Genomic DNA, 23,925 nt, shown 5'->3' with positions numbered 1-23,925 from the left:
CTGGTTGACAAGATCAAGCTTGGCAGGATGGATGGTGTTTGCACAAATAGAAGACTGAATGTCCTATATTGAGATAGGCTGTAGGGAGCTGGCTGTACGAATTATTGCTCATTTCATGAGACACTCTTGGTCTTTCAGTCTTAACTACAATTTAGGATATTTTGAGAACGTTTTGAGGTTTTGACCATGTCCAAAACCAGGCAGATATTCGAGTTAATAGACACAGTTTTAATGTTCTTAAGTTTAATGAGGATTATATTTTTCTTTTTACTCATCCTTGATTTAGATTCCCAATCGATTCATTGTCATAAACAGCAATGGACAATGAAATGCATTGCTGGTGTGAAGCTCACAGAATAAACCATTTACATAGTAAAAAGTAAATACAGTGATGAACACTAATCAACAGAATGGTGCAAAGACTGGAGTGCAGTCTGAAGTAGTGACAAAAGTAATGTTAGTGTGACAGTAATGGAATAACCAAGAGAGGGAGGGTTCTGAGTCCATGAATATGGCAGCACCCCCATAAAGAGCGTGTGAAAAAGATGATCAGTTCAGAAGTCTCATAACAGTGGAGAAGAGGCTGTTTCTTAAGTCCAGTCATAGTCATATAGTGTCTTTAGATCATGTAAAAAAGGCTTTTTAAAAAAAAATTATTGAATTTTCAAATGGTGACAGAAGGAAAAAAAATTATCAACCCTTCCCCCCTCCCCTTAACCCCTCCCCCCTAATATATCCCTGTAAGGAGGGAGGGAGGGAGGGAGGGAGGGGGGGAGAGAGAGAGAGAGAGAAATGAATGAAAGAAAGAAAGAATGCCTGGATATCGGAAGATCCCCACATGCTCCATGGAGTTCATAATAGCTTTAGTATATATATTTATTTCTTTCCCCAAATAACCAATAATTTTAACTTTGGAGCACCTATATATTTAATCCTATCTTTTGTAAATAAGGGTGTCAAATTTTCAGAAATATTTCATATTTATCTCTTAAATTATAAGTATTTTTTTCAAATGGAATGCAGCTAAAAGCTATATCTATTTTCATTTTCTTAATGTATGTTAAAATTCTTTTTCTTTTCACTGGTCCATTAAGCCCATTAACATTAAAACTTTAAAAATTCAGTAAATTAGTCATTACTTTTAACAGGGTTACTGCAGTCTATAGTAATACCTAACTTTTCAACTTTTGTAGTACCCTGGGGAATCTTTTTAAAATTCTCCGTGTTGCTATGTGTCTCCCTCCCCGATTGTCCAGGCAAAGAAAGAAAAATTAAAGAAATATAGATTATAAAGAAAAAAAAAACAAAATACCCCCCTACTAATGTTGTGAATAAAGAAAAAAACACAACATTACCCCCCTTCCTTGTGCGGGTCATGGCAATCGCCATGTTTATACACGTGAATCCCGTAGCAATCGATCCGAAGTTCCCCCCAACTCCCCCGTAACATAAAAAAGTATATATAAGAGAAGAAAAAATAATATCACTACTCTCGATTAATATTTCTCAAGTTTTTACCTTTCTCCCCCTGTATACTTAAATATTCTTCTGTCCTTAAACATCCATCAAATCCATTTACTGTCCCTGTCTTCATCTTTAATCCGTTTCACTTTTAAATCTTTGGCTGTGGTGAGCGAATATTTGGGAGTTCTTGAGCAAATTCTTATGCATTTCAAGTACATCCACTTTTTCCAACAACCGTTTTCTTTCTGATGTCCAGGCAGAAATATTATCTTCCATTTTATTCACTCTTATCAATGGCGTCTCCCAACTTCTTCCAAGTTTTTAATTTTCTTGTCCATTTTGTCCTGTCTTTTCATCATTTTATCAACCATAATCTTCATATTTTTAATATCTTTTTATTACTTTTGATGCTTTTAATTCATGCATTATTTACACCAAAGATTTTCTTATGTCTCCAATATCACCTCCAACCTCTTCCTGTTGCTCTTCTTTGTTTGTCTCTTCATCTTCGTCTGATTTATCCAGAGAATCTGATTCCACCTCATATCACTTTCAGTTCCGATCATAGCTGGGATTTGTAGTTTGGGTTGCTTGTGTTTGCGCATGCCCCTTGCTTCACGCATGCTCCATTCCTGTTGCTCTTTTTTTTTGGAAACGGTTGATGTTGCCTCAGTTTCCTGTTCTGTATCGCCGGAGGTAAAATGCACTTGAGCCCGAGGCTCTTTCATGGCTGCCAGCCTTGATTCTTTTCCAATTTGTGTTGTCTTCAAAGTAGTAGTTTTCTTCTGCTTCTGTTTAGGAGACATATCTTAAGACAATTCTGAGTAGTTTATAAGTAATTTTTATAAAGTATTTACTAACTTTTCTTCACTTAAACATTATTTTATTTTGTTTTACGGGAGAGCTGGATTTCCTCGTCTCGATCCTACGTCATCACGTGATGTTCCCCCCCCCCCAAAAAAGACTCTTTAGTCTGATTTGTCCATGCTGACTGTTTCCCAGCAATGTCGTCCCATCTGCCTGAATTTGACCCTTAGCCTTCTGAACCTCACCTATCCATGTACCCAGCCAGATGGTTTTTAAAATGTAGCTGATGTACTGCCTTCAACCACTTATTTCTGACACCTCCTTCTAAATATACACCATCTTTTGTGTGAAAAAGCTTTTCATCTTAAATTTAGTCCCCGCCCATGGAAAAAAAAGTTGACCCACTTTCAACCTATCTGTGCCCCTCATGATTTCATATACCTCTATCAGGTCACAGCTCAAAATCCTACAATCCCGGGAATGTAGTCTACACAATCTCTTCTTGTAACTTAGGCTCCCCTGTCCAGGAAATATCCTGTTAAGTCTTATCTGCACTGTTTCAAGTTTAATAATACCTTTTATGTAATATGGTGAAATAAAACTACACAATACTCTTAAGTGTGACAAAGGTTTATGTATCGTAATTTCCCAACTCATATAATTAATGCCTGACTGATGAGATTAGCGAGATCAGCTTTATTTTTCACACATACAGTGAAATGCATCATTTATGTCAACGACCAATACAGTCCAAGAATGTGTTGGGGGCAACCCGTAAGTGTCTGCAGGGAAGACCTGCATGCCAAATGCCTTCTTCATTATCCTATTTACCTGTAGCACCACTTTCAGTGAACTATGTGTTTGTGCTTCTTGGTTCCTCTATTCCATAACATTTCTCATTATTGATCATCTGAAATTTCACCTGCCTGTACCTTTTCCCAGAAGGTAGAATAGAGTCAAGGGATTTGCCATGGTGGCAGTTATCATGAAGACCTTGGCCATCCCTTTTCTCTCTCTTCTACCAAAACTTCTAAACAAAAAAAAGTAATTTGAACTGTAATAGTGAAATTGTATTAAATTTCTGACACCTAAAGAATGAGGCTGCATGTCTCTGACCTCTGAATTTTGTACTGTCATTTGCTGATTCATTTGTGCAGAAATCTATCATCGCGCTGTGCTATGTCTGTGTTTACATTGTGTAGTAAGGATGAGTGAACAAGGCACAGTTCCAAATTTCTACTCAATTCAGTTCAAATAACTCACATCCTCTCAAGCTTAATTTAGATCAAAGCCATTCAAATTCTTCAGGCATTTGCTGTGTCACATTCAATGGTCCAGGTAAAGCTGGCTACATTCCAGCAACTAACCTGCTTATCATTGTACTGTACCAGTTTAGAGAACAGAGAAATCTGCCAAATTTGAAACTGAATCCAGCCTAAGTACATTGAGTTCATTCGTGGAAACTTTGCCCTTTTGGCTCAGGTCCATGTTTAGCCTTGTGATAACTCACAATGCTCTTTGTGTTGTGGTGCAGCATTCGGACAGTTCATGCAAATGTGCCTGATGTCCTAACGTACAAAGATGAAAAGTAACTTTACTTTGGCCAGACTACGGGACAGTCAGGCATGCTGCACCTCTGTTTACTGAAATGAGCAAAACTGGTGCGTTTCAATTGGTGCCCAGGTAATGATTATCTGAGGGCTCGTGGAGCAAGTGCTGGAAAAATAACAAAACCTATTTCAAGAAGGATTGTAGATCAGAATCTGGTTTAATATCACTGGCATATGTCATGGAAATGTGTTGTTTTGCAGCAGCAGTACAATGAAATGCATAATAATAATAAACTTCAATATGAAATATGTCTATATAAAAATAACATTACATAACTCATGCAAAAAGAGAGCATGTGAGGTGGTGTACATGTCTATTTAGAAACCTGATGATGGAGGGAGAGAAACTGTTCCTAAAATTTTGAGTGTGTGCCTGCAGGCTCCTGTACCTCCTTTGGTAGTAACGAGAAGAGGGCTCGCCCTGGGTGATGGGGGTCCTTAATGATGGACGCCACTTTTTTGAGGCATTGACTTTTGAAAGTGTCCTCTGTTGCTGGGAGACTAGTGCCTATGGTGGATCTAACTTTAAGCAACTATTTCCAATCCTGTGCAGCGGCCCTTCCATACCTGATGGTGACACAGCCAGTTAGAATGTACTTCACAGTACAGCTGTCGAAATTTGGGAGTGTTTTGACACCTAGAAACTTGAAACTGTTCATTTTTTCCGCTGATGATCTCTCAATAAGGAATGGTGCACGTTCACTTTTCTTCCCCTTGCAGAAGTCCACAATCAGTTCCTTGGTCTTACTGACATTGTGTGCAAGGTTGTTGTTACGTCACCATTCAACCGGCTGATTTGTCTCAGTCGTGTACGCCGCCTCATCGCCATCTGAAATTCTGCCTACAGCAGTTGTTTCATCATCAAATTTACAAATGACATTTGAGGGGTGCATAGCCCCACAGTTGTGGGTGTAAAGAGAGTAGAATAATGAGCTAAGCACACATCCTCGAGGTGTGTCAATTGATTGATTTGATTGTCAGTGAGGAGGAAATGTCATTTCCGATCCACTCTGACTGTGGTGTCCCGATGAGGCAGTCAAGGATCCAATTGAAGAAGGAGGTACAGTGGCCCAGGTTTTGGAGCTTGTTTAGGGTATGGTGGTGTTCATAGCTTGATGTACACTAGAAAATATCTTCAAACTTGCATAGCAAAGCTAAGGTTAATTTCAAAGTAATTTATGAAGTTGCTCGTATGTATTGAGGAATATGTAAGAGATTTACCTGGATAATAACACTGGATGGCTTCCATAATGGACTGCGAATCCATGACATGTTTCAAGTTTGTAATTTGCTCCAATGCCAACCATTGGACCACTAGAACATTTATTTACGAAGTGGTTGTTTTGAGGAATGGAGGGAAATCATTTATGTGCTACTTGCTAAATTTATATTGATTAATTTAGTAGCATGTCATGACCATCCATCCACTTTCTTGTGACACAAGAGAGTCCTGATGAAAGGTCTCCGCCCAAAAGTTGACTATTTCCATCCATAGATACTTCCTGACCAGCTTAGTTCCTCCTGCATTTTGTCTTGTAACAGTGCATTTACATGGAATATGCATTACTAGGTCTGGTAATTCATCTCAGCTATTCCAGACCAGCATATATTTTCTACTTAAGGCCTGCTAAATTAGATAGTCATTCTGAATAATTCTAAGAAGAACCAAAGTCTATGTTATACAATGCCATTCGAAAGGCTTGAACAAGAAATATATTTAATAGAACCTACTTGTTACCACCTATTCCTACAAGTAGGTCAGTGTAGACCTTACATTGTCCCAGCCTCCTCATCTTGAAAGAGCTGTCTCCCACAAATTTAGAGATCAAATCGTGTGGGACCAAATCAGAATTAGATTTATTATCACTGACATGTCGTGAAATTGGTTACTGTGTAGCAGTAGTAGAGTGCAAGATAGAAAAGTTACGATACGTTACAAAAATAGTACGTCAAAGAGGAATAGCAGGGTTTATGGGTTCATGGACCATTCAGAAATCTGATGGCAGAAGCTGTTCCTGAAACATTCTGTGTGGGGCTGCAGGGTCTTTTACCTCCTGGTAGTAATGAAAAGAGAGTAGGTCCTAGATGATGAGGGTCCTTAATGATGGCTTCTAGAGGCACTGCCTTTTGAAGATTACCTTGATGGTGGGGAGGGTTGTCCCAACTGTCTGAGTGTATAACACTCTGCAGCCATTTTCTGTCCTGCACATTGGAGTCTCCTTGCTAGGCGGTGATGCAACCAGTCAGAATGCTTTTTGGTGAGACACCAAATCTCCTCAAGCTCCTCTTGAAGCATGGCTATATAGAACATAGAATAGTACAACACAGTACAGGCCCTTCAGCCCACAATGTTGTGCTGACCCTTGAACCCTGCCTCCCATATAATCCCCCACCTTAAATTCTTCCATATACCTGTCTAGTAGTCTCTTAAATTTCACTAATGTATCTGCCTCCACCACTGACTCAGGCAGTGCATTCCACGCACCTACCACTCTCTGAGTAAAAAACCTTCCTCTAATATCCCCCTTAGCCACTGGTATGCTTTCTTCGTGATCCCATCAATGTGTTTGGCCCAGGATAGATCCTGGTATTTGTAAAAGAGTAATTTTAAGGATTTCCCACTTGGGAAGCACTTTTTGTTGGAAATGGCTACCATTCACAATTATACACACTCCCTCTCTTTGCCTAAATCATTGCAATTACTCCAAATCCCCTTTGAAAACTTATCTTTTCCGACCACCTTTGGTCGGCATTCCAGGCTATAACTAACTTCTCATCCCTCTGGTTATTTTTTTTTTGACAATTGACATAAATCTATTTTCCATCATTATCAGCCTTCCTGCCAAAAGGGACTGTTTCAAGTAATAATCTATTAATTTAAAAGAAATGAAATTTTACATATCTAAAATATGAGATTCACTTTGTGTTTTATTGGTATCTAGTTAGTTAACTACCGTTCCTACTAATGTTTGTATCATATGATAGCTGCCAAAGCCATCATGACAACATTACACCTTTTCTGTATGTTTGGTGCTGTTCCAGATCCATGTAAATCTCTAACTTGACCGTCCTGTTCTGCAGTTCCATTCATTCGCTTTCAAATGACTTGCAGGTTGCCACCAGCACAAGCGTTCCCACAACTACCCTCTTCACACTTTTTTCACACTTCAAGTGAGGTGATAATGAACTATGCCTTTTATCCTCCTCTTCTCCCTCTCCAGCTCCACTTCACACCCAACACTGATGGGGTGAGGGTTGAGATCAGGGGATTGTGTTTCCACTGAATAAATACAACTTTACACCTGTGACTTGGCAACAGGGGCTGCAGGCACAACACTTTAGATTCCTAGGTAGGTGTGATTCACGCTGGATCAATTTGTCATCATACTAAATGAAAACTAATTACTTCCTTGGGAAACATTTCTTTAGAATTATGCCTAGTTGTTGGCTGCCTCTGTTGAGACAATGCAGCACAACCTGATGTAGTTTGGGAGGCTAAACCAAGATTGGTTGTGGAAATAAACTCTTCACATTTAAATCTCTGAATGGTGATAATTTAATCTGAATTGCTTTTCATTTGAAACAGATAGTTCCTGAGAGATCTATAATATACACGAGTGACATCAACTTTATTTTATAATGTAAGATCTAATCTTGTAGATGAAAACTTAATTTTTCTTTATTGTAATAAAATAATGTATAAAGTGGATAAGATAAATTATAAAATAGCAACATTCTTTCCATAAAGAATGTCTTCAATAATCCACACACAGATCATTGCTCCTTGGCTATCTATTTTTATAGGTCGTTACTACTTCAACAGTTTCATCCCAATCTTTGCGGACCAAACCACTTTATTATTTCCCCTCCAACCTAATCTGCAGCCATCTGAAATGTCTGCATTGGGCTCTTGTCAGCCATAGTATTCAGCCTTCAGTTGTCTTAAAACTCTTTAATTCCCTCCCTAGATCACTCTATTCATACCCTCTCTTTGTTGCTCATTTTTTTATATCATGCAGAAACCACACTGCCCATCAGTTTAACCCCAACCTAATCACGGGACAATTTACAATGACCAATTACACTACAAATTGGTACGTCTTTGGACTGTGGGAGGTCACATGGAGACTGTAGAGACTCCTTACAAGCAGTGGCGGGAATTGAACCTGGGCTACCTCCACTTTAAAGTGTTGTGCTAACCACTCTGCTCTCATGCTGCGTGATCAACTTCTTTTTCAGTAGCTTTTGGCTACTGTTTCATCTTGTGGCACAATGTCAAATTCTGTCAAATAGGGCTCCCGCAAAGCACTTCAGGGCAACTTACTTATTTAAGCACAATAAAAAACTTACAAGTTTGTGGCTGGAGAATATTGACATCAACTTCTTCAATTTTTCCACTTGTGAATTAAAGTGATGTTAAATTGGTCCAGCCATTAATGCAGTTGGTAAATCTTGCTGAATGGAGTTGACAGTTCTGATAGGAACCACCAATTCTCAAAATTTTAATAGGTCTCAATCTTCTTCTTCTACCTCATGGAATTTTAGGAGTCTAAAGCTTACTGGAGGTAGCGGGTGTCAGGCTGTCATGCTGACACATTGTTGAGCTGCATCTGGAAACCTGTGGTGGAGTTTAATCTCATTTAGAATCCCCAGCATTTCTGTTGGGAAGTTACCCATCACAACCCACATCAGGTCAGACCTAGTGTAGAATCTGGAACTCCCTTTATTTCACTGGGACTTCTAAACCTACAGTTATTGTTAATTACTATAGTTTAATATTCCTAAATGTGTGTGATTTACTATTTTAATTACTTTAAAAAAACTAAAATATTTTTATTAATGCTTTTAATTTTGAGCTTTTAAAATTATTCTGAATGTCATAAATCCAGTCCCAGCTTTACACAAGGCAAAGATCTTCCCCCAAGATTTCCCTTCCCTCAAAACCCATGTCAGAAATCCCTGGCTCCAAGGCCCAGTGGCTGCTAACACCTCACCACCTGAGTCAACTGCATTGTAATTGTCCCTCTGTGTCCAGCCCAGTGGATTAAAGGTCCACTCTGCTAATGGAGACATCAATCACAAAGGCAGTGCGTAACACTTGAATTGTGGAACCGGTTCATCAGATTCCCAAAGCCCATTTGGGAAGCGTCTATATAAAAAAAGCTATGGATTCATAATAGTAGTTTGCACCATCTCAGATCATGTTGAAGCAGACTGAAGCTAATGGTATACTTTTAAACTGTGGTCAGTGTTGGAGTAACAAGTGCAATTGCCAATTGTGCTGCAAATCCCTGTTAACGACAATGGGATATTTTGCTTGTTTACTCATGCTGAAGGAATAAGGATTGGCCAGACTCATATCCTCATTTTCAGCCATCAGAGTTGCGGTGTATGAAGTTTTGGCAATGAGCAGAATCTTCACATGAGCAGTGTGATTTTAAAGTTATTCCATTGTGTCCTGACCCTGATTTTGCTTATTGTGAAATTTCTATTAAAGTGAACATATCCTTCAGCAAAGGTTTTGCAAAAATGTTTAAATTGTGGAAGAACGTTGAGCAGATTAATTTGTTCCCAATCAATGAAGCAGTCCGGGCTGATATAACTTTTCAAGAACACGAAAAGCTTTTCATGGAAGTACTAAGTAGACATAATATTGATAAATTTCTTATCAGTTGTTTAGGAGAGATCTCCCCTTTCAAGAGAACCATTCTCTCATCTTGAAGAAATGGAGGTAGCTAATCTGGGTAACAATACAGTCTGCTGAATTCAATAAAGCTTGCTGTTTACAAAGCTTTGCTGGTTTACCATAGCTAAATTGGTTTTAAGTGCTTGATGTAAAAAGTTGGCTCTTGATTCTGAACCCTTTCATGAAATCTGTTGTCCCTTTAGTGTTTGTCATTTCATTATCCAGGAAATGGTGCTTGAGTGAAGGAAGAGTGGGGGCCTATCTGTCTGTCAGATAGCCTGATAACATGCTGTTCAAAGTCTTGCTTTTCACTGTAAAGACATTAACCCACTGATAACAATCTTGTCTAAGTGTGGCTAATACCCACCATCAGCCTCAAGTGATCTTATCATTGCCTCAAGTCCTATTTATGTTTTTTATAACTTGAAATCACCATTTGCTTATTTACTGTTCTGCCATTGTAATTACATCTGAAAAACATCAGTCTCCCAGCTCATTGCTCTATCTTCTAAAGCATAGACTATTTTGATATTTAAGGTAAGGTCAGATGTGTAGTTATATTTTTCACTAGCATTTAATATGTGCAAAACAAACAATAATGAAGACTGGCAAGAATTACTCATTTTGTTTGATCAAACACATCTAATTCAATATAAAAGCAAATTACAAAGTACTCTCATCTAAGACAGAGCTGTTTCCTCAGCATGATGTTTGATTTGGCGTGATTTGCCAGTGGGAGTTTAAAAATTTCCAATCTGAAGGTGGCACTAATTTAAATGATCCCGGTTGCCATCTTTGAGACTGAATGCCCAATTTACAACAGAAATGTTCTTCGTGCAATCTAGAAACAGTGAACAGTTGTGCTGCGCAAGGTTTACTCCTCTTTCACTGTCATACTGCAGTTTAGCTGTAAGTGGATGAAAGCTAACCTGTGGTTGTAAAGCAAACAGTTATCTCACTCTGTTCATTAAGGCAAATCTAATCATTTAAAAACGATGCCTTGTGCGAGCAAGGAGACCAAAGTTTCAAGTCAAACGCAAGGAACTGCATTACTGACAGCCAGAGCAGAAAGGAGAGAGTGAGTTTGTTATAAATCAAAGTTGGTGTGCACACAGCTGTAGGTCACTAAATTGATTTTAGGTGCAGAATTTATTTGTACTTATTCTCCCATGTGCATTTTTATTCTGGAGAAATTGCTCAGATTTTACGTGGATTGGTTGTAGCATAGTGGTTAGCATAATTGCTTTCCGGCGCCAGTGATAACTGATCAGGCTCAGTATGATTCCAAATGCTGTCTGTGAGGAGCTTGTATGTTTTACCTGTGTTTCCTCTGGCTGCTCCGGTTTCTTTCCCCATTCTAAAGGTCTACAGTGAGGGTTAGTAAATTGTTGGCACTAGAAGTTTGGTGACACTTGCGGGATGCCCTCAGCACAGTTCTCGGATTGTTTTAGTCGCTGTTGCAAAACATGCATTTCACTGTATGCTTCGATGCTTCAATGTTCATGTGCCAAATAGAGCCAATCTTAAAAAAAATCCTAGCTTGTTTCCTCCACTCTTTAATTAGTAAATTTGGATAATAATCGAAAGCAAAGACATTTCCCAAAAAATGGAAGCAAAACACAGAGGAGGAAATACAGTGGATTCCAGTTAATTAGGACACGCTGGGACTTGTACTTTTTTGTCCATTTAAGCAGCTTCCCAATAAGCTAAAGTTTCGTGGAAATAGTTAAAAGGTATAAAAAAGACAAACTAATTTTAACTGATTAAAAATTATGGGAAGATCGCTTGGAAGAGGCCTTTGAAAGGAAGCTCTCTAAGTATACAGGACTGGTCAGCAACTGCCAGCAGGCTGGATGGAGAGTGAGGTGTCTCCCAGTGGAAGTCGGTTGTAGGGGATTCGCAGCCCGTTCCTTAGCCAGAGCCTACAGCAATTTAGGCATCGAGGGAGAGAGGAAGAGGAGAGCCATCCGCAATACCACTGATGCAGCAGAGAGGACCTCAGGATGGCTGTGGCTCAAAAGAGGGGAGCCATGGAGCCATCTGGACACAAGCTGGGGTCTGATCAGCCCCGGCTGGGTCACCTGGAGAAGGGTGTGTGATGTTGAAAGACCCAAAACACCCGATGATTCCAGGAACATCACTGATGATGTGTCCAGAGGCATCAGTAAATGTATGTACACAGGTGTATTTTAATGAAATACAGAACATATTAGAAAACTACCAATACTACTAGAGTACCATAAAACTTTCTCTTAGTTCATAATAGTTATCGATGGAGGAATTCATCCAGTGTATTCTGCGTGTTCCTTTGATTGGCTGTAAATGAAGAAAACCAGTGCATACATCTAGTGTAGATAATGAACTGACTTCATACAATATTTTCAATGAGTGCGTCCCCCAAATTTTTGTTTTCATTGTAACGTTCAAGATGGTTATCAATGCCTTCAAATTCTTGAGTTCTTAACTTGCTGATGTAGTGAAATTGTTTCGTTTTCACTCCCAGCTGTGTCTCGCATCTCAAACCCTGAATACTTGAAGCTGCAGTGAGCAAAAGAATTCTGGATGGTCTTACTGCTTATTTTTCACTAAATATCAGTGACAAAAATAGCTGCTTTTTGAACACAAACACACGCAACTAACGCTGTTTAAGATCTGTTTGCTCTAAGTGCCATGCAATGTCTAACAGCCACGCAAGTGCATGTGACTGATGATAGTTAGAAACAGTTTCCTGTCCCAATTAAACAGCATCCCAAATAAACAAAGGGAATCCAGGTTATTTTCTTGATTAGTTTTTGTTATTTTAGGAGTTGTCCCAAATAAGCGGCTGCCATGATTTCGATAGTCCAATTAATCAGAGTCCACTGTACTCAGCTGGGAGGCTGCATCTCTGGAGATAGAAACATAATTAGTGATGCATCTGTTTATTTTCTATAAATACTTTCTATCCAGTAGACACGAGGAGATCTGCAGATACTGAAAATTTAAGCAACACACACAAAATGCTGATGGAATGCAGCAGGCCAGGTAGCATCTGTAGGGAGAAGAGGGCAACGTTTCGGGTCGAGACCCTTCATCAATCTTGACAAAGGGTCTCGGCCTGAAACGTCGACTGCGCTTCTTCCTATAGGTGCTGCCTGGCCTGCTGCGTTCCACCAGCAGTTTGTGTGTGTTGTTCTAACCAGTTGAATTTTTTTTGTTGACTGATCAAATTAACTTCAATAAACAGTGTACTGTTTACTTTGGATTTTATGCTGTCCCTCAACTTCTAGTTTATTGGTTATGTGGTTCTGCCAATAAACATGCCTACCTAGAAACTGGAATAGATCCCCTGTAAAGAACATTGCAAAATTGGCAAACTCCTAGAAAAAAATGTAAGGGTATTTTTCAGCCAGGATTATGCATTTAAAAGAGATCAGCACATCTTCTGACAGGATTGTGTTTTGTTGCCAAATTGACAAGGATATGTCGCTAGTGGCAGGCAGTGGCAACACAACTTCTGATACAATAGAAGAGAGAGGGTGAGCATCCCTAAACCTGATGAAAGGGGGCACCCCAGGTAAAAGGAAACCTACTAGGGGTTAATAGAGGTCATATCAAACGATTTGGCCCCACTTCCTCATGCATCCTAAAGTAACTTGCACACTGTCAGGGTGAACTGCATACATCTGAAACTGCTTCTCGGAAGTCACTTTAGTAGTGAGATTCATTGATCAAGGAAGAGTGTGAGGGTTATTACATGTCAGCTGGATCCTCTTGCTTGATTACTGGTGAGCTGTGTTGGTTAATGATTGAACTTTAGAGAAGGGCACTTCTTCTGCATTGGAAACTATAATTTGTCGGGTTGATTATGACAAGGGTGTCTTGGAAACACTTCTTTCCCATATAGTCATTTTCACTCTCCTCCATTCCACTTGAAGGTGCACTGGATAGTGCTCAGATTTTCCCCTACCTTCTCAAGTAGTCTTCTTCATTCTCAGCTCCTCTTGCTTCTCAGGTGTTTGGTCCTTGAGGCACTCTTCATCTTCACCGAGTATTGTTGTCAATTTGCTGAACCATGCAGCAGGCCACAGTGAAATCTCCACATCGGCTTTTACAGAAGGTCCCCTCAGACTGATTGGGGGTCAGATGATATCTATTCACCACTGGAACAAAATTGTAGTTTTGAGGAAATGCATACAAAATTTTGGAGGAACTGAGCAAGTCAGTTAGCATCCATGGAAGAGAATGAACAGTCAGTGTTTCAGGCCGAGACCCTTAACCAAGGCTGATGAAGGGTCTTGGACAGAAATGTTTATTCTCCTCCATGGAGGCTAACTGACTTGCTGAGTTTCTCCAACATTTTGTGTGCGTTTCTGCATCAATCTCAACAAAATTAAAATCAGAAATATCAAAGGGCTGTGATAGTTTGTTTCCACATTTGTGACTCCAGGAGCAGGTAACTGGTAAACTTATGATTGAACCATGCAATCCTTGTGTCTTCCAGAATTAATACTCTTCAATTCAGGTATAGATCTCCAGGACACTGCCTGAACAAACTGCATTCCTTCTGTCATCCCATTAAAAGATGAACCGTCTGAAAGGAAAACATTTATTTATTGATTGAGGTGCAGTGCGGAGTAGACCCTTCCAGCCCTTTGAGCCATGCACAATTTAATCCTAGCTTAATCATAGGACAATTTACAATGGCCAATTAACCCATCAACCAGTATGGAGCACTCAGAGGAAACCCATGCAGTCACTGGAAGATTGTACAAACTCTTTACGGGCAGCAGTTGGAATTGAACCAGGGTCACCTGTACTGTAAAGCTCTGATTTAGCTACTACACTACTGTGCCACGCACACTTGTGCTTGATTGAAGGTCAAGTATAAACTCAAAAAGCTGGTGTAAAAGAAGATGGGAATATCAGATGGTGTTTGTGACATACAGTATTGGTGTGGGTAGAGGTTGTAAGGTTTGAACAAAATGATGGAATCAGATTTGCTGAGACGCCCTTAGACATTGAAAGATAAAGTCAGATAGGGAAGGCTTTATTAATGAATATTGAACTAATTAGAATTAGCGAGTTAGTCACTGCATGTTAGATAACTGTTTCACATTCACTCCCGGGATGATTTTAAAATAGATAGATTTAAAATGAATTTGGCACCTTTGATGGCTTAATCAGTTCACCAGTGTAACCGTGGGCTACGAGTTAAGGCATTTGCACATTAATTGATTGGAATTGCACTTATGTGCTAGAAGGCAATTGCTAATTGCAGCAGGTAAATGCCCCAGATCGAAGAGAGGGATAATAAATAATTATGAAGTTCTGAAAAGATGGCAGGAAATGAGCAGCAATTTAAGATGGGAATTAGCAATTGATAAAACCACCTACTGAGGCCATCTCTGTTGCCTGAAATTGCCTTTAAAATTCTTAATTTCCCAAAGCAAATAGCTTCTGCACTGAAGGATGATGGCAAGGATTAGACATGCATCCAGTTGACATTTGCTGTGGGTGTCTTTTCAGAATGAAATTGCCGACCTTTGAGCTGCCAAGTATGAGGAGGTGTTAAGATCTTAAAAGTGACTACATCTCAACACTGAAAGACAGGCTAGCTAACATTTTCACCACCATTTGTCTTCCAAATTGTATAATGTAAAATATTTATAAAACACGTGGAAGTGAATTTAAAAGACCTATTAAAGTAACAGCTTAAATTATTCATGTTTATGTAAATTCAGAAACATGGAGATGAAGGCAAGTGGGAGATTGTTGGTGGTTCTGGAACCTCAGTAGTGAGATGCACTACTCCCTTTACAGATTCAGATTTCTTTTATAGGTTCAATGCAGAGTGGGAGTCAACAGTGAATGAGGAACAATTTTCTGGACTTGTAAAAAGAACCTGGTTTGACCTTGGTGTTTGCTGAGAGTGCAAAGCGCGATACCTGGACTTGAAGGTATCCAGGTACAGCCAAGTGTAAATTAAGCCATCACTGTCAAACCTAACAACAGCAGGGCAAGTGTCAGATGTTGTGTATTATGCAGCATTACAGATACAAGCATCAGATTCTGTAGCTGAAGAATAGTACTGTATGACGATTTTGAATCAATTTCTTTTTAAACAGAAGCTTTTCTATTTTGTAAGTTTCCTGCTTCCTACAGTAACATTTTAATTATTGTGCTGATTTCCTAAAGGAAGTGGAAAAGTTAGCGGTATGATTATTTAAAATATTACACCACACCTCATCTACCCAGAATTTATTGCCTGATGGGTTTTTTCTCGAAGTTTCAAAATACATTTAATATCGGAGTATGTATCCAGTACACAACCTGAAATTTGTCCCCTTCACAGAAACAAAACTGCATAGAATGATAAAAACATCAAAGCCCGTTATTCCTTCGTACAAGTAGCAGCAAAAAGAACAATCCCACCCCACCCAACTGTACCAGCAGAAGTAATGAACCCCCCCCCACCCCAACCCCCATCTTGCAAGCAACAGCAGAAGCACCAAAGAGTCCATTGATGCAGAGCCTATCAAACTACTGTCCACAAGCAAGCAATTTGGTATCTCAGCCAGGCTCTCCCTCTCCAGTGAGAGAGGCTGTTCCTGCAACAATGAGAGCGCAGACCAGTAACTCGCTGTTCCGATGTTACAATCTTCCAGGTCCCCTCTCTTAAAGATTGTAGAATTAGAGCAGAATTAGAGCCTTTGAGCTTCATGTGTCTAACCTCGCTGAAAAAGAGTTGTCCAGCCTATTCTCGCAATCCAGCCTCAGGTATATAACCCTGCAGGTCATAGTTCTTCAAAAAGACATCCAACATCTTTTATATGTGATGAGGATTTCTGTCTTTGCCTATACCTGCCATTCTCTGTGTGACAAAACTTTTCCTCAATTCCCCTCTAATCTATCTACCAGCTGGATTAAATCTTTTCCCACTGTTTCTTGACCCATCTACAAAGCGTGATAGAACCTTCCCTTTTCCTCTACCTAGGACCCCTATGATTTTATTAATCTCAATTTTATTAATTTTGACCCTCTTCTCTTCCAAAGAAAACAACTGTATCCTTTCCTCATATTGGTAATTTGCCAGTTCCAACATCTTCATAAATTTCCTCTGAACCCTTTCATGCAATGTCATCTATATGCAGTATGATGACCCAGATAGTACACATGACTCAACCAGTGACTTGTGTTATACACAGCTCCTCATACTCATAATCTCTTTGTACTTGTTTCTGCTGCATGGCCAGGAAAGAAAAGCAGGCATGTCTCTGTTAAGCCACTCTAATGACTTGTCTTTAAGGATCTACAAATGAACACACCCAGGTTGACTTGTTCCTCCATAGCAACTGGTATTTTGCCATTTTCAGTATATCCCCTTTCCTTGTTGCATCTCTCCAAATGCACACTATTCTGGATTTAACTCCATTTGCCAACTTTCTTCCGAACTGATGCAAATCTTCCTACAGCCAGGTTTTCTTTTTCATTATCAACTACCCATCACCTTACGTGAATCTTAGGTATGAACATATTTTACCTGAAAGATTGAAATGGTGACTTTTTTTTTGCTCTGGGCAACTTTTACTCATAACAAAGGGGATGTTGATTTTTTGATTGACCTTCCTTTGCTCTGAAAAGGCAGATTTGTATACAGTTGGAAAGCCTTATTGACTAAGAAAATGTAGATTTTTTCACAAACTTTTCTGACAAATTTAGAAGTTCTTAAATGGGAACTTATTTGATTTTGTGATGCCATGAAGCCTTTGACAAGTCAAGTTGATTGCAATGTCCAGAAGTAAGGTGAGAGACAGGTAAAATGGAAATGTCTGTTTGCAATTGCATAATTGGCACACAAGTATAGACAATAATTATATATAAATGCTTACTGCCTGTTACCCCACTGGTGTTTAGGGCAGCAATAAAGGTCCTTCATCTCTGGCAATGTCAGTAGGACTCTCAGTTTTCACTACTGTCAATCATGCAACTTCTATGTGGAGACTCAGGAATAGTGTTACACTCCGATGTAGAAGGATTCTTTGTTGCTGTTTCTGTCACAATTTAGTTTTACCAGTCAGGGTTGTTAGCCCTGAGCTGGACCCTCAAACCTGTCCTCTTCCCTTTGATCTGTTTGGCATGGGTGACCCCACCAAGAGCCACGGTATACTGCCCTGACACCAACCAACATAGCTCTCTGGGTCATTGAGGTATGCAAGCCTCCAAACCCTATGACAAGGTTGTGGTCCTCTTGGAGGTCCACATAAATATATTGACTCCTACAGGTAGGTCTTGTGTGTCTGATGAATCATGAACATTTAAGAATCAGAGACTGAACAGAGAGTTTTGAGTTCATTCTGAGATATCTGTAATGTCTCTTAATTTATTGGGGTTCAGCCCCTTGAAATGGCTGCCAGTTGGAGGCTTGACATGATCCAGTATTCATATGTTTTCATTAATGAGAGAGTCACAAACAAGGGACATGGCTACAAAATTAAGGGGGCCCGTCATTTGAAACAGAGTTGCATAGAAATTTCTTGCCTGATAGACTACTACTCTTTTTGTGCACAATTAATGAACAAGGGAAGAAAATTATATAATCTTGAGTTTTCCAGTATATCATGTGTAATTGAAATACCGCATTGTTTAAGAAAGCACAGAAAAGATGCAGCTGGCCACATTTGCATCATATGATAGTACGCAAACAAATCATCCTTGACATAGTTTCTGCTATCTTCAAGTTAAATATAAAATGATATTATCTGACAATTTGAGAGAATTCCGCTCTGTCAGTTGACAAAAGTTCAGTATATCTTAACTGTGGATAAGCTGGAGGTACCACATGATTAGAAAATGTTATCATAATTTTTTAATGTTTTGCTCTTTTTATTCAATCTTGTGGTATGGATGACACTGTAAAACCAGCATTTAAAGCCCTTCCCTTATAGCTATTGAAAAGGCTGTGATATAATCAATAAATTAGACAATTGTTTCAGATAACATCCTTGCTTGAATGACCAACATAATAATATTTTCACACAGGCATATTGTCGGCTATTTGAATGACAAGTCTTGTACTGTTCTGTGAGGGTAAAGTTGCAAGGGTTCTGCTGAACGTCAACTGACTAATAGCGTTAGCTTTTAAAATAGTAAACGTGCAGTTACTTTATGTAAATTTTCAGATTTGGCTGATTTGTAAACACATAAATTAAGCTATCAGATTCCAGAGTTAATTAGTAGGAGATATATCATTTTATTTCTACCTGTGGTGAGACACCTCTACAGTTTTACAGAACTATCCAATTGTAATTTTCAATCACAGAACACACAAGAAGCAAAATTCCCAAACATGCATAAATATGTATCAAAAGATGGCAAACCAACAGAAGTTTTTGTTCTCCAACACCAAAATTTTACATGCAGGTTTAACTGGCAATGTGATTAAGTCTGCCATTTGAATTTCTGGCATCACAGTACAAAAATATTAAAAGTTTATCCCTCAATTTGAGAGAGCATTAGTTTCATCGATGTTTTCAACTCCTCTAATCCTACATTATTTTTCTTACAATCTCAATTAAATTTTTATTCCTCTTTAAAAGAATTTTAGACATTTACTTTAACAACAAACTTTCAATAAAATGGTACAAATATATTAACAACAACACACACAAAATGCTGGTAGAACACAGCAGGCCAGGCAGCATCGATAGGGAGAAGCGCTATTTTAAGGTGATTTTACTTTCCAATCTCTTACTATCTTTCCTTTCGGTTAGTCCTGATGAAGGGTCTCGGCCCGAAACGTCGACTGCGCTTCTCCCTGTCGATGCTGCCTGGCCTGCTGTGTTCCACCAGCATTTTGTGTGTGTTGTTGTTTGAATTTCCAGCATCTGCAGATTTCCTCGGGGTACAAATATATTGTAAGCTCCCGACAGATATAGACTACTGTGGGGACTTATTAAGCATAAAAACAGATTTCTGAAGACCTGTATCCTATGAGTTTATCAGGAGATTGAGAAGATGATTTGGTAGATGGCATCTCTTGAAGTGTTACTGTGTTGGTAGAGTGTAATGTGCCAAAGATTCAATTGAGAGAAGTCTTATCAGGCTACAATTATCGGGCTTCTGAACCAGTGTGGTGAATTCACTTTCAAAAACTTTTTACAACTTGTGTCTCTTTACAATTTGCACAATTTGTCTTTTGCACAATGGTGTTTGTCAATCTTTGTCTGTTTCTGTATAAGTTTTTGTAAAATTGCATTGTATCACTTGATTTCCTATAAATACCTTCAAGTAAATGAATCTTAAGCTCATAAATTTATTTTGAGCTTTGAATTTGAATTTTGAATTTCACTGAAACCAGTGAGCATCTTACTTCACTGGTGGTATGTTTTTATAGGTTTAATAGTTTTTCCTCAATGCTCGTCATACACTAAATTTGCTTTGAAAATGTGCTGGATACCTGTTAGAACTCAGTAGATGTTTTGCTTCAGTCTGAAATTACATTATACCTTGATTAATTTTTTAAGTGTGATCTCAATATAGAAGGGAGGTTTATTACCTTTTAAAGATGAAGATAATAATAAAGATAAAGCTTTTCTCTTTTAAAGATAATTTAGATCCTGAGCCATTCCAGTCTTTTGTGTCAGTGAGCACCTGTTATTTCTCTGCTTTGTTGTGGGGAAGCAGTATTGTGACCATAAAGGTGTGTAATTTAGTATAGGTGGGTGGTTGGACAGTCAGACTTGGCATAATGTTGGACTGTTAGGAAACAACAGGCTGTATCAGAAGGTGATCTGTTCAGCCGGATGTGTTAGTTCTCTTCAGGCCTCCCTCATTGGTGCTGAAGTTAGTGAGGTCCCTTTTACACCTGTTTGACTTCCTTCACTAACAACCTTGGGTAAAAGATATTTTATGAGTGAAGAGATTTGATTTAGATTCCATACCGTCATGAATAATTAAACCTCACAATCTGGTTGGATTTTTTTTTTATGAAGCTGTCTCTGGAAGTCCTGATCCATGCAATTTTTTTCTGGCAAGTAAACCATGCCTTCATGAGGATTGTGCTGAATAAAGTGGAAAATAAATTTTGCTGCATCCAGTTACTTATTCATATCTCACACAGGGGACTGACCCGAAGGTGAAAAATTAACATTTGATTCCATGGTCCATTTCTGAGTCGCATGGGGCCTTGTTTTTCCTTCTACTGTGAATTTTGATTAGGCTGGCATATAGAGTGCTTCCTAACTAGTGAAATATTCAAGTAGGACTCAGATGAATACACTTACAGGCAACTTCTAACCCTTGGACATGCCTGGGATCAACCCACCAACAGCACCACTGAGAAATTCTTGCTGTAAGAGATCTTGGAGAGAACTTAGTCCTCTGATCTATAATGTATATTGTGTGAATAGCATGGTAACTTTTGCCCAATGAAATACACTTCTAAAATTTGGCTTCAATAAAATTAAAAGCTAGGGATTTTGGAAGTCAGGATCATGCTCAAGCATCATTATGTTGTAAGGAGGTCAAATTTTTGATTATTTTTCTTCGCTCCACTATCCACAACCCTTCCTGGAATGGGATAGACTGGGGGAAGCACAGATAAAATAATCTGTCATTTGACACCTCTTTTATAACTGACAATATGAGAGCAAAAGTAGATTATTTTTCTTCTTACACTTACGCTATATTTATTTGAATGATTCCCTAATCTTTACCTCATTCCTTTTTCTATTTATATTTCACTATTACTTGAATCTGGCAGAGCAAACAATCTGTACCATCCAAAGGCACTGATACTCATTCAAAATGATGAACAATTGCTCATATTTGTGTCACTAATTTTAAGTCAATTCCAAAGTGTTAAGCACATACTATTTGGCCCACAACCTAAAAATAAACTTAATTATAGAACGATGACATGCTAAACCAAGGTGTTCTTCCAAAACAGCAGGACAAATGGGCTTTCTATACCACATTACACAAATACCATGCAAGTTTGCAATATTAATGTAAGATAATTATTATAAGACCAAAAGTCATTGGTGTAGATTAGGCCATTTGGCCCATTGAGTCTACTCTGTTATTTCATCATGGCTGATACTGTTTCCTCCTCAGTCCCAATCTCCTATAAGACAATAAGATATAGGACATTATTACTAAAGGATATTGTGAAGGAAAAAGGATTATTTGCAAAGGAATAAGCCTCCCTGATTTTTTTAGAGTTTGAGTTGGTATAAACCATAAGACTGTAACACATAGGGGCAGAATTAGGCCATTCAGCCCATCGAGTCTGCTCCATCATGGCTGATCCCAGATCCCACTCAACCCCATACACCTGCCTTCTCACCATGTCCTTTAATTCCCTGACCAATCAGGAAACTATCAACTTCTGCTGCAGTTATTGGTATTTATTGAAACCTGCCATCTAAAGGGGCTGCACCATGGCGTAGTGGTTAGCACAATGCTTTACAGGACCGACAACCTGGGTTCAATTCCTGCCACTGCCTGTAACAAGTTTGTACGTTCTCCCATGACTGCAGGTTTCCTGCCCCAGTCTAAAGACGTGCCTGTTGGTAGGTTACTTGGACTTTGTAAGTTGTCCTGTGATTAGGCTAGGATTAAATTAAGGGAATGCTGGGCAGCGCGGCTCAAAAGGCCAGAAGGGCCTATGGTGCACTGTACCTCAATAAAGAAATAAAAATAAATATAACTTGTTTCATGAGTCCAGCTTTTTCTCAATTGCAAACATTGCCAATTCTAGAAGTAACTTGAAAGAGCAAATAAAACTTTTTGATAAATATTGAAGAGAATTTAATTGTATCCTCCATCTCCACTTACAAGAAATAGAGGTAAAAGAAAGTGGCATCCAACATCCAAAGTGGATCTTTGGGCTGTTGCTCATGGACACAGACATTATTAAGGTGTTTAGGGAGGCAATGGCTCTGAACTATGTATGCTACAATGATGGAAGTTAGGAATGGATGATTGATTTTGTGCTTGCCCTCTAACTAAATGGTTCTCATAGGTCTCTTTCCCAATTTTGCAATAATAAATGATTGATTGATACTGATACCTGCCAAGGCCAATTGGGAAAAGAGTGAAATTTAATTGTGGTTGAATATTTAAAATTGACAATTATTCAGCAATAATTCATGCATTTTTATTTTACCCACTTGATAATTTATATCCTACTTTACTTTCATTTGAAGAAATATTTCCATTGAGCACGAGAAAAACAATCCCCTGGGGAAGGTAGAGTAATTTCAGTCCACTGGTTTGCACATAGTTCAGATACCAGTGAACTCCCTGTGAAGTCTCGTTGCTTGATTCCAGCAAGCTGACCTTTTTAACAGCTTGTAGAACAAAATGATTAGTCTGTAGCTCAGCACAGTGTGGTTTGGTCACATCTGTTTGAAATGACAAAGAGAGCACTTGACAGCCATTTAGCTGGAAATGTTGCAGGTTCCCAAGTTGGTCTGAGAGTAATTTCATTGATGATGGATTTGGACAATGTAAATGGGTGGATAGATGAGTCAAGAAGAAAAGAACCGGCAGGTAATGTAATGTCCTTTAACAACATAAGTAAGTAGACCAGAAATTAAGTTATTCCAGTCACTGGCCAATATGGATTACAATATAAAATCAAAGAACCCAAACTAAAGGATAGAAAATAGATCTGACTCTTGCTTTTAATGGAACGCTTATAGTGGGAAACCCAGGGATTTTGTAGGAAAGCAAAAAAAACTCTACATACTGAAAATCAGAAATAATGACAGAATATTCTAGAAGTACCCCTTAGGTCATGTAGCATCTGTTAAGAAAGGAACAAGAGTTAACAACTCAGGTATTTCCATTGCAGGGAAAAAAAGTATTTCCAGAAATTTCTCCTTGTGATCTCAGTTTTTCGTGGAAGTATAGTTAATTATTTCATTGTAATTTTTACATTTTGTTTGCAGTCAAGACACGTTAGTACTAGGTGTAAACATGCAAACTTTAATGCAGGTTTTAAGATGTAAGTGACAAGTATTTGATGTGAACTTTACTTATTCACCTCAGCCAGTGTTACAAGCATAAAACTTAAGCAGTTGGAACATGGAATAGTTTAGCATTCATCATTTAGGTCAGTAAAAGATAATACAGTGGCCTCCTTAAGCATTGGGTGATGTAAATTTGAAGCATTGAGGACAGCTGACATAGAAATGGTTTAAAGAAAAGATTTCAGAAGCTGATAACCTGAAGGAACGCAGCCACCCCCCCCCCCCCACACACACACACACACACACAGCTTCAACTTTTAACAGGGATGAATAGATGTTCTGATAGAAGCGAGTGATGTCAACCAGGCGCACCATAACTATACAAACTAACGTATTCAGC

General features: G+C 38.8%; 1 protein-coding gene across 10 annotated transcripts in view; it reads left to right on the top strand.

Moving 5' to 3' along the window:
• Positions 1 to 23,925, top strand: part of auts2a (activator of transcription and developmental regulator AUTS2 a) — a 1,137,604-nt gene that overhangs the window by 965,648 nt on the left and 148,031 nt on the right. Inside the window, exon 1 of one of the 10 annotated variants that reach the window (XM_059973186.1) lies at positions 23,053 to 23,103. The exons of the other annotated variants lie outside the window; for them this stretch is intronic. Within the exon in view, the coding sequence (XP_059829169.1) occupies positions 23,077 to 23,103 (27 nt within the window). The 5' untranslated portion in view covers positions 23,053 to 23,076. Of the gene's footprint in view, positions 1 to 23,052; positions 23,104 to 23,925 lie in introns of those variants that run through there. 10 annotated transcript variants of the gene reach the window in all.

The sequence above is a fragment of the Hypanus sabinus genome, chromosome 6, assembly GCF_030144855.1.
Source record: "Hypanus sabinus isolate sHypSab1 chromosome 6, sHypSab1.hap1, whole genome shotgun sequence".
NCBI lineage: Eukaryota > Metazoa > Chordata > Chondrichthyes > Myliobatiformes > Dasyatidae > Hypanus > Hypanus sabinus.
The sequence above is the reverse complement of the archived record's forward strand: the minus strand, read 5'-3'. Positions and strand labels throughout refer to the sequence as shown.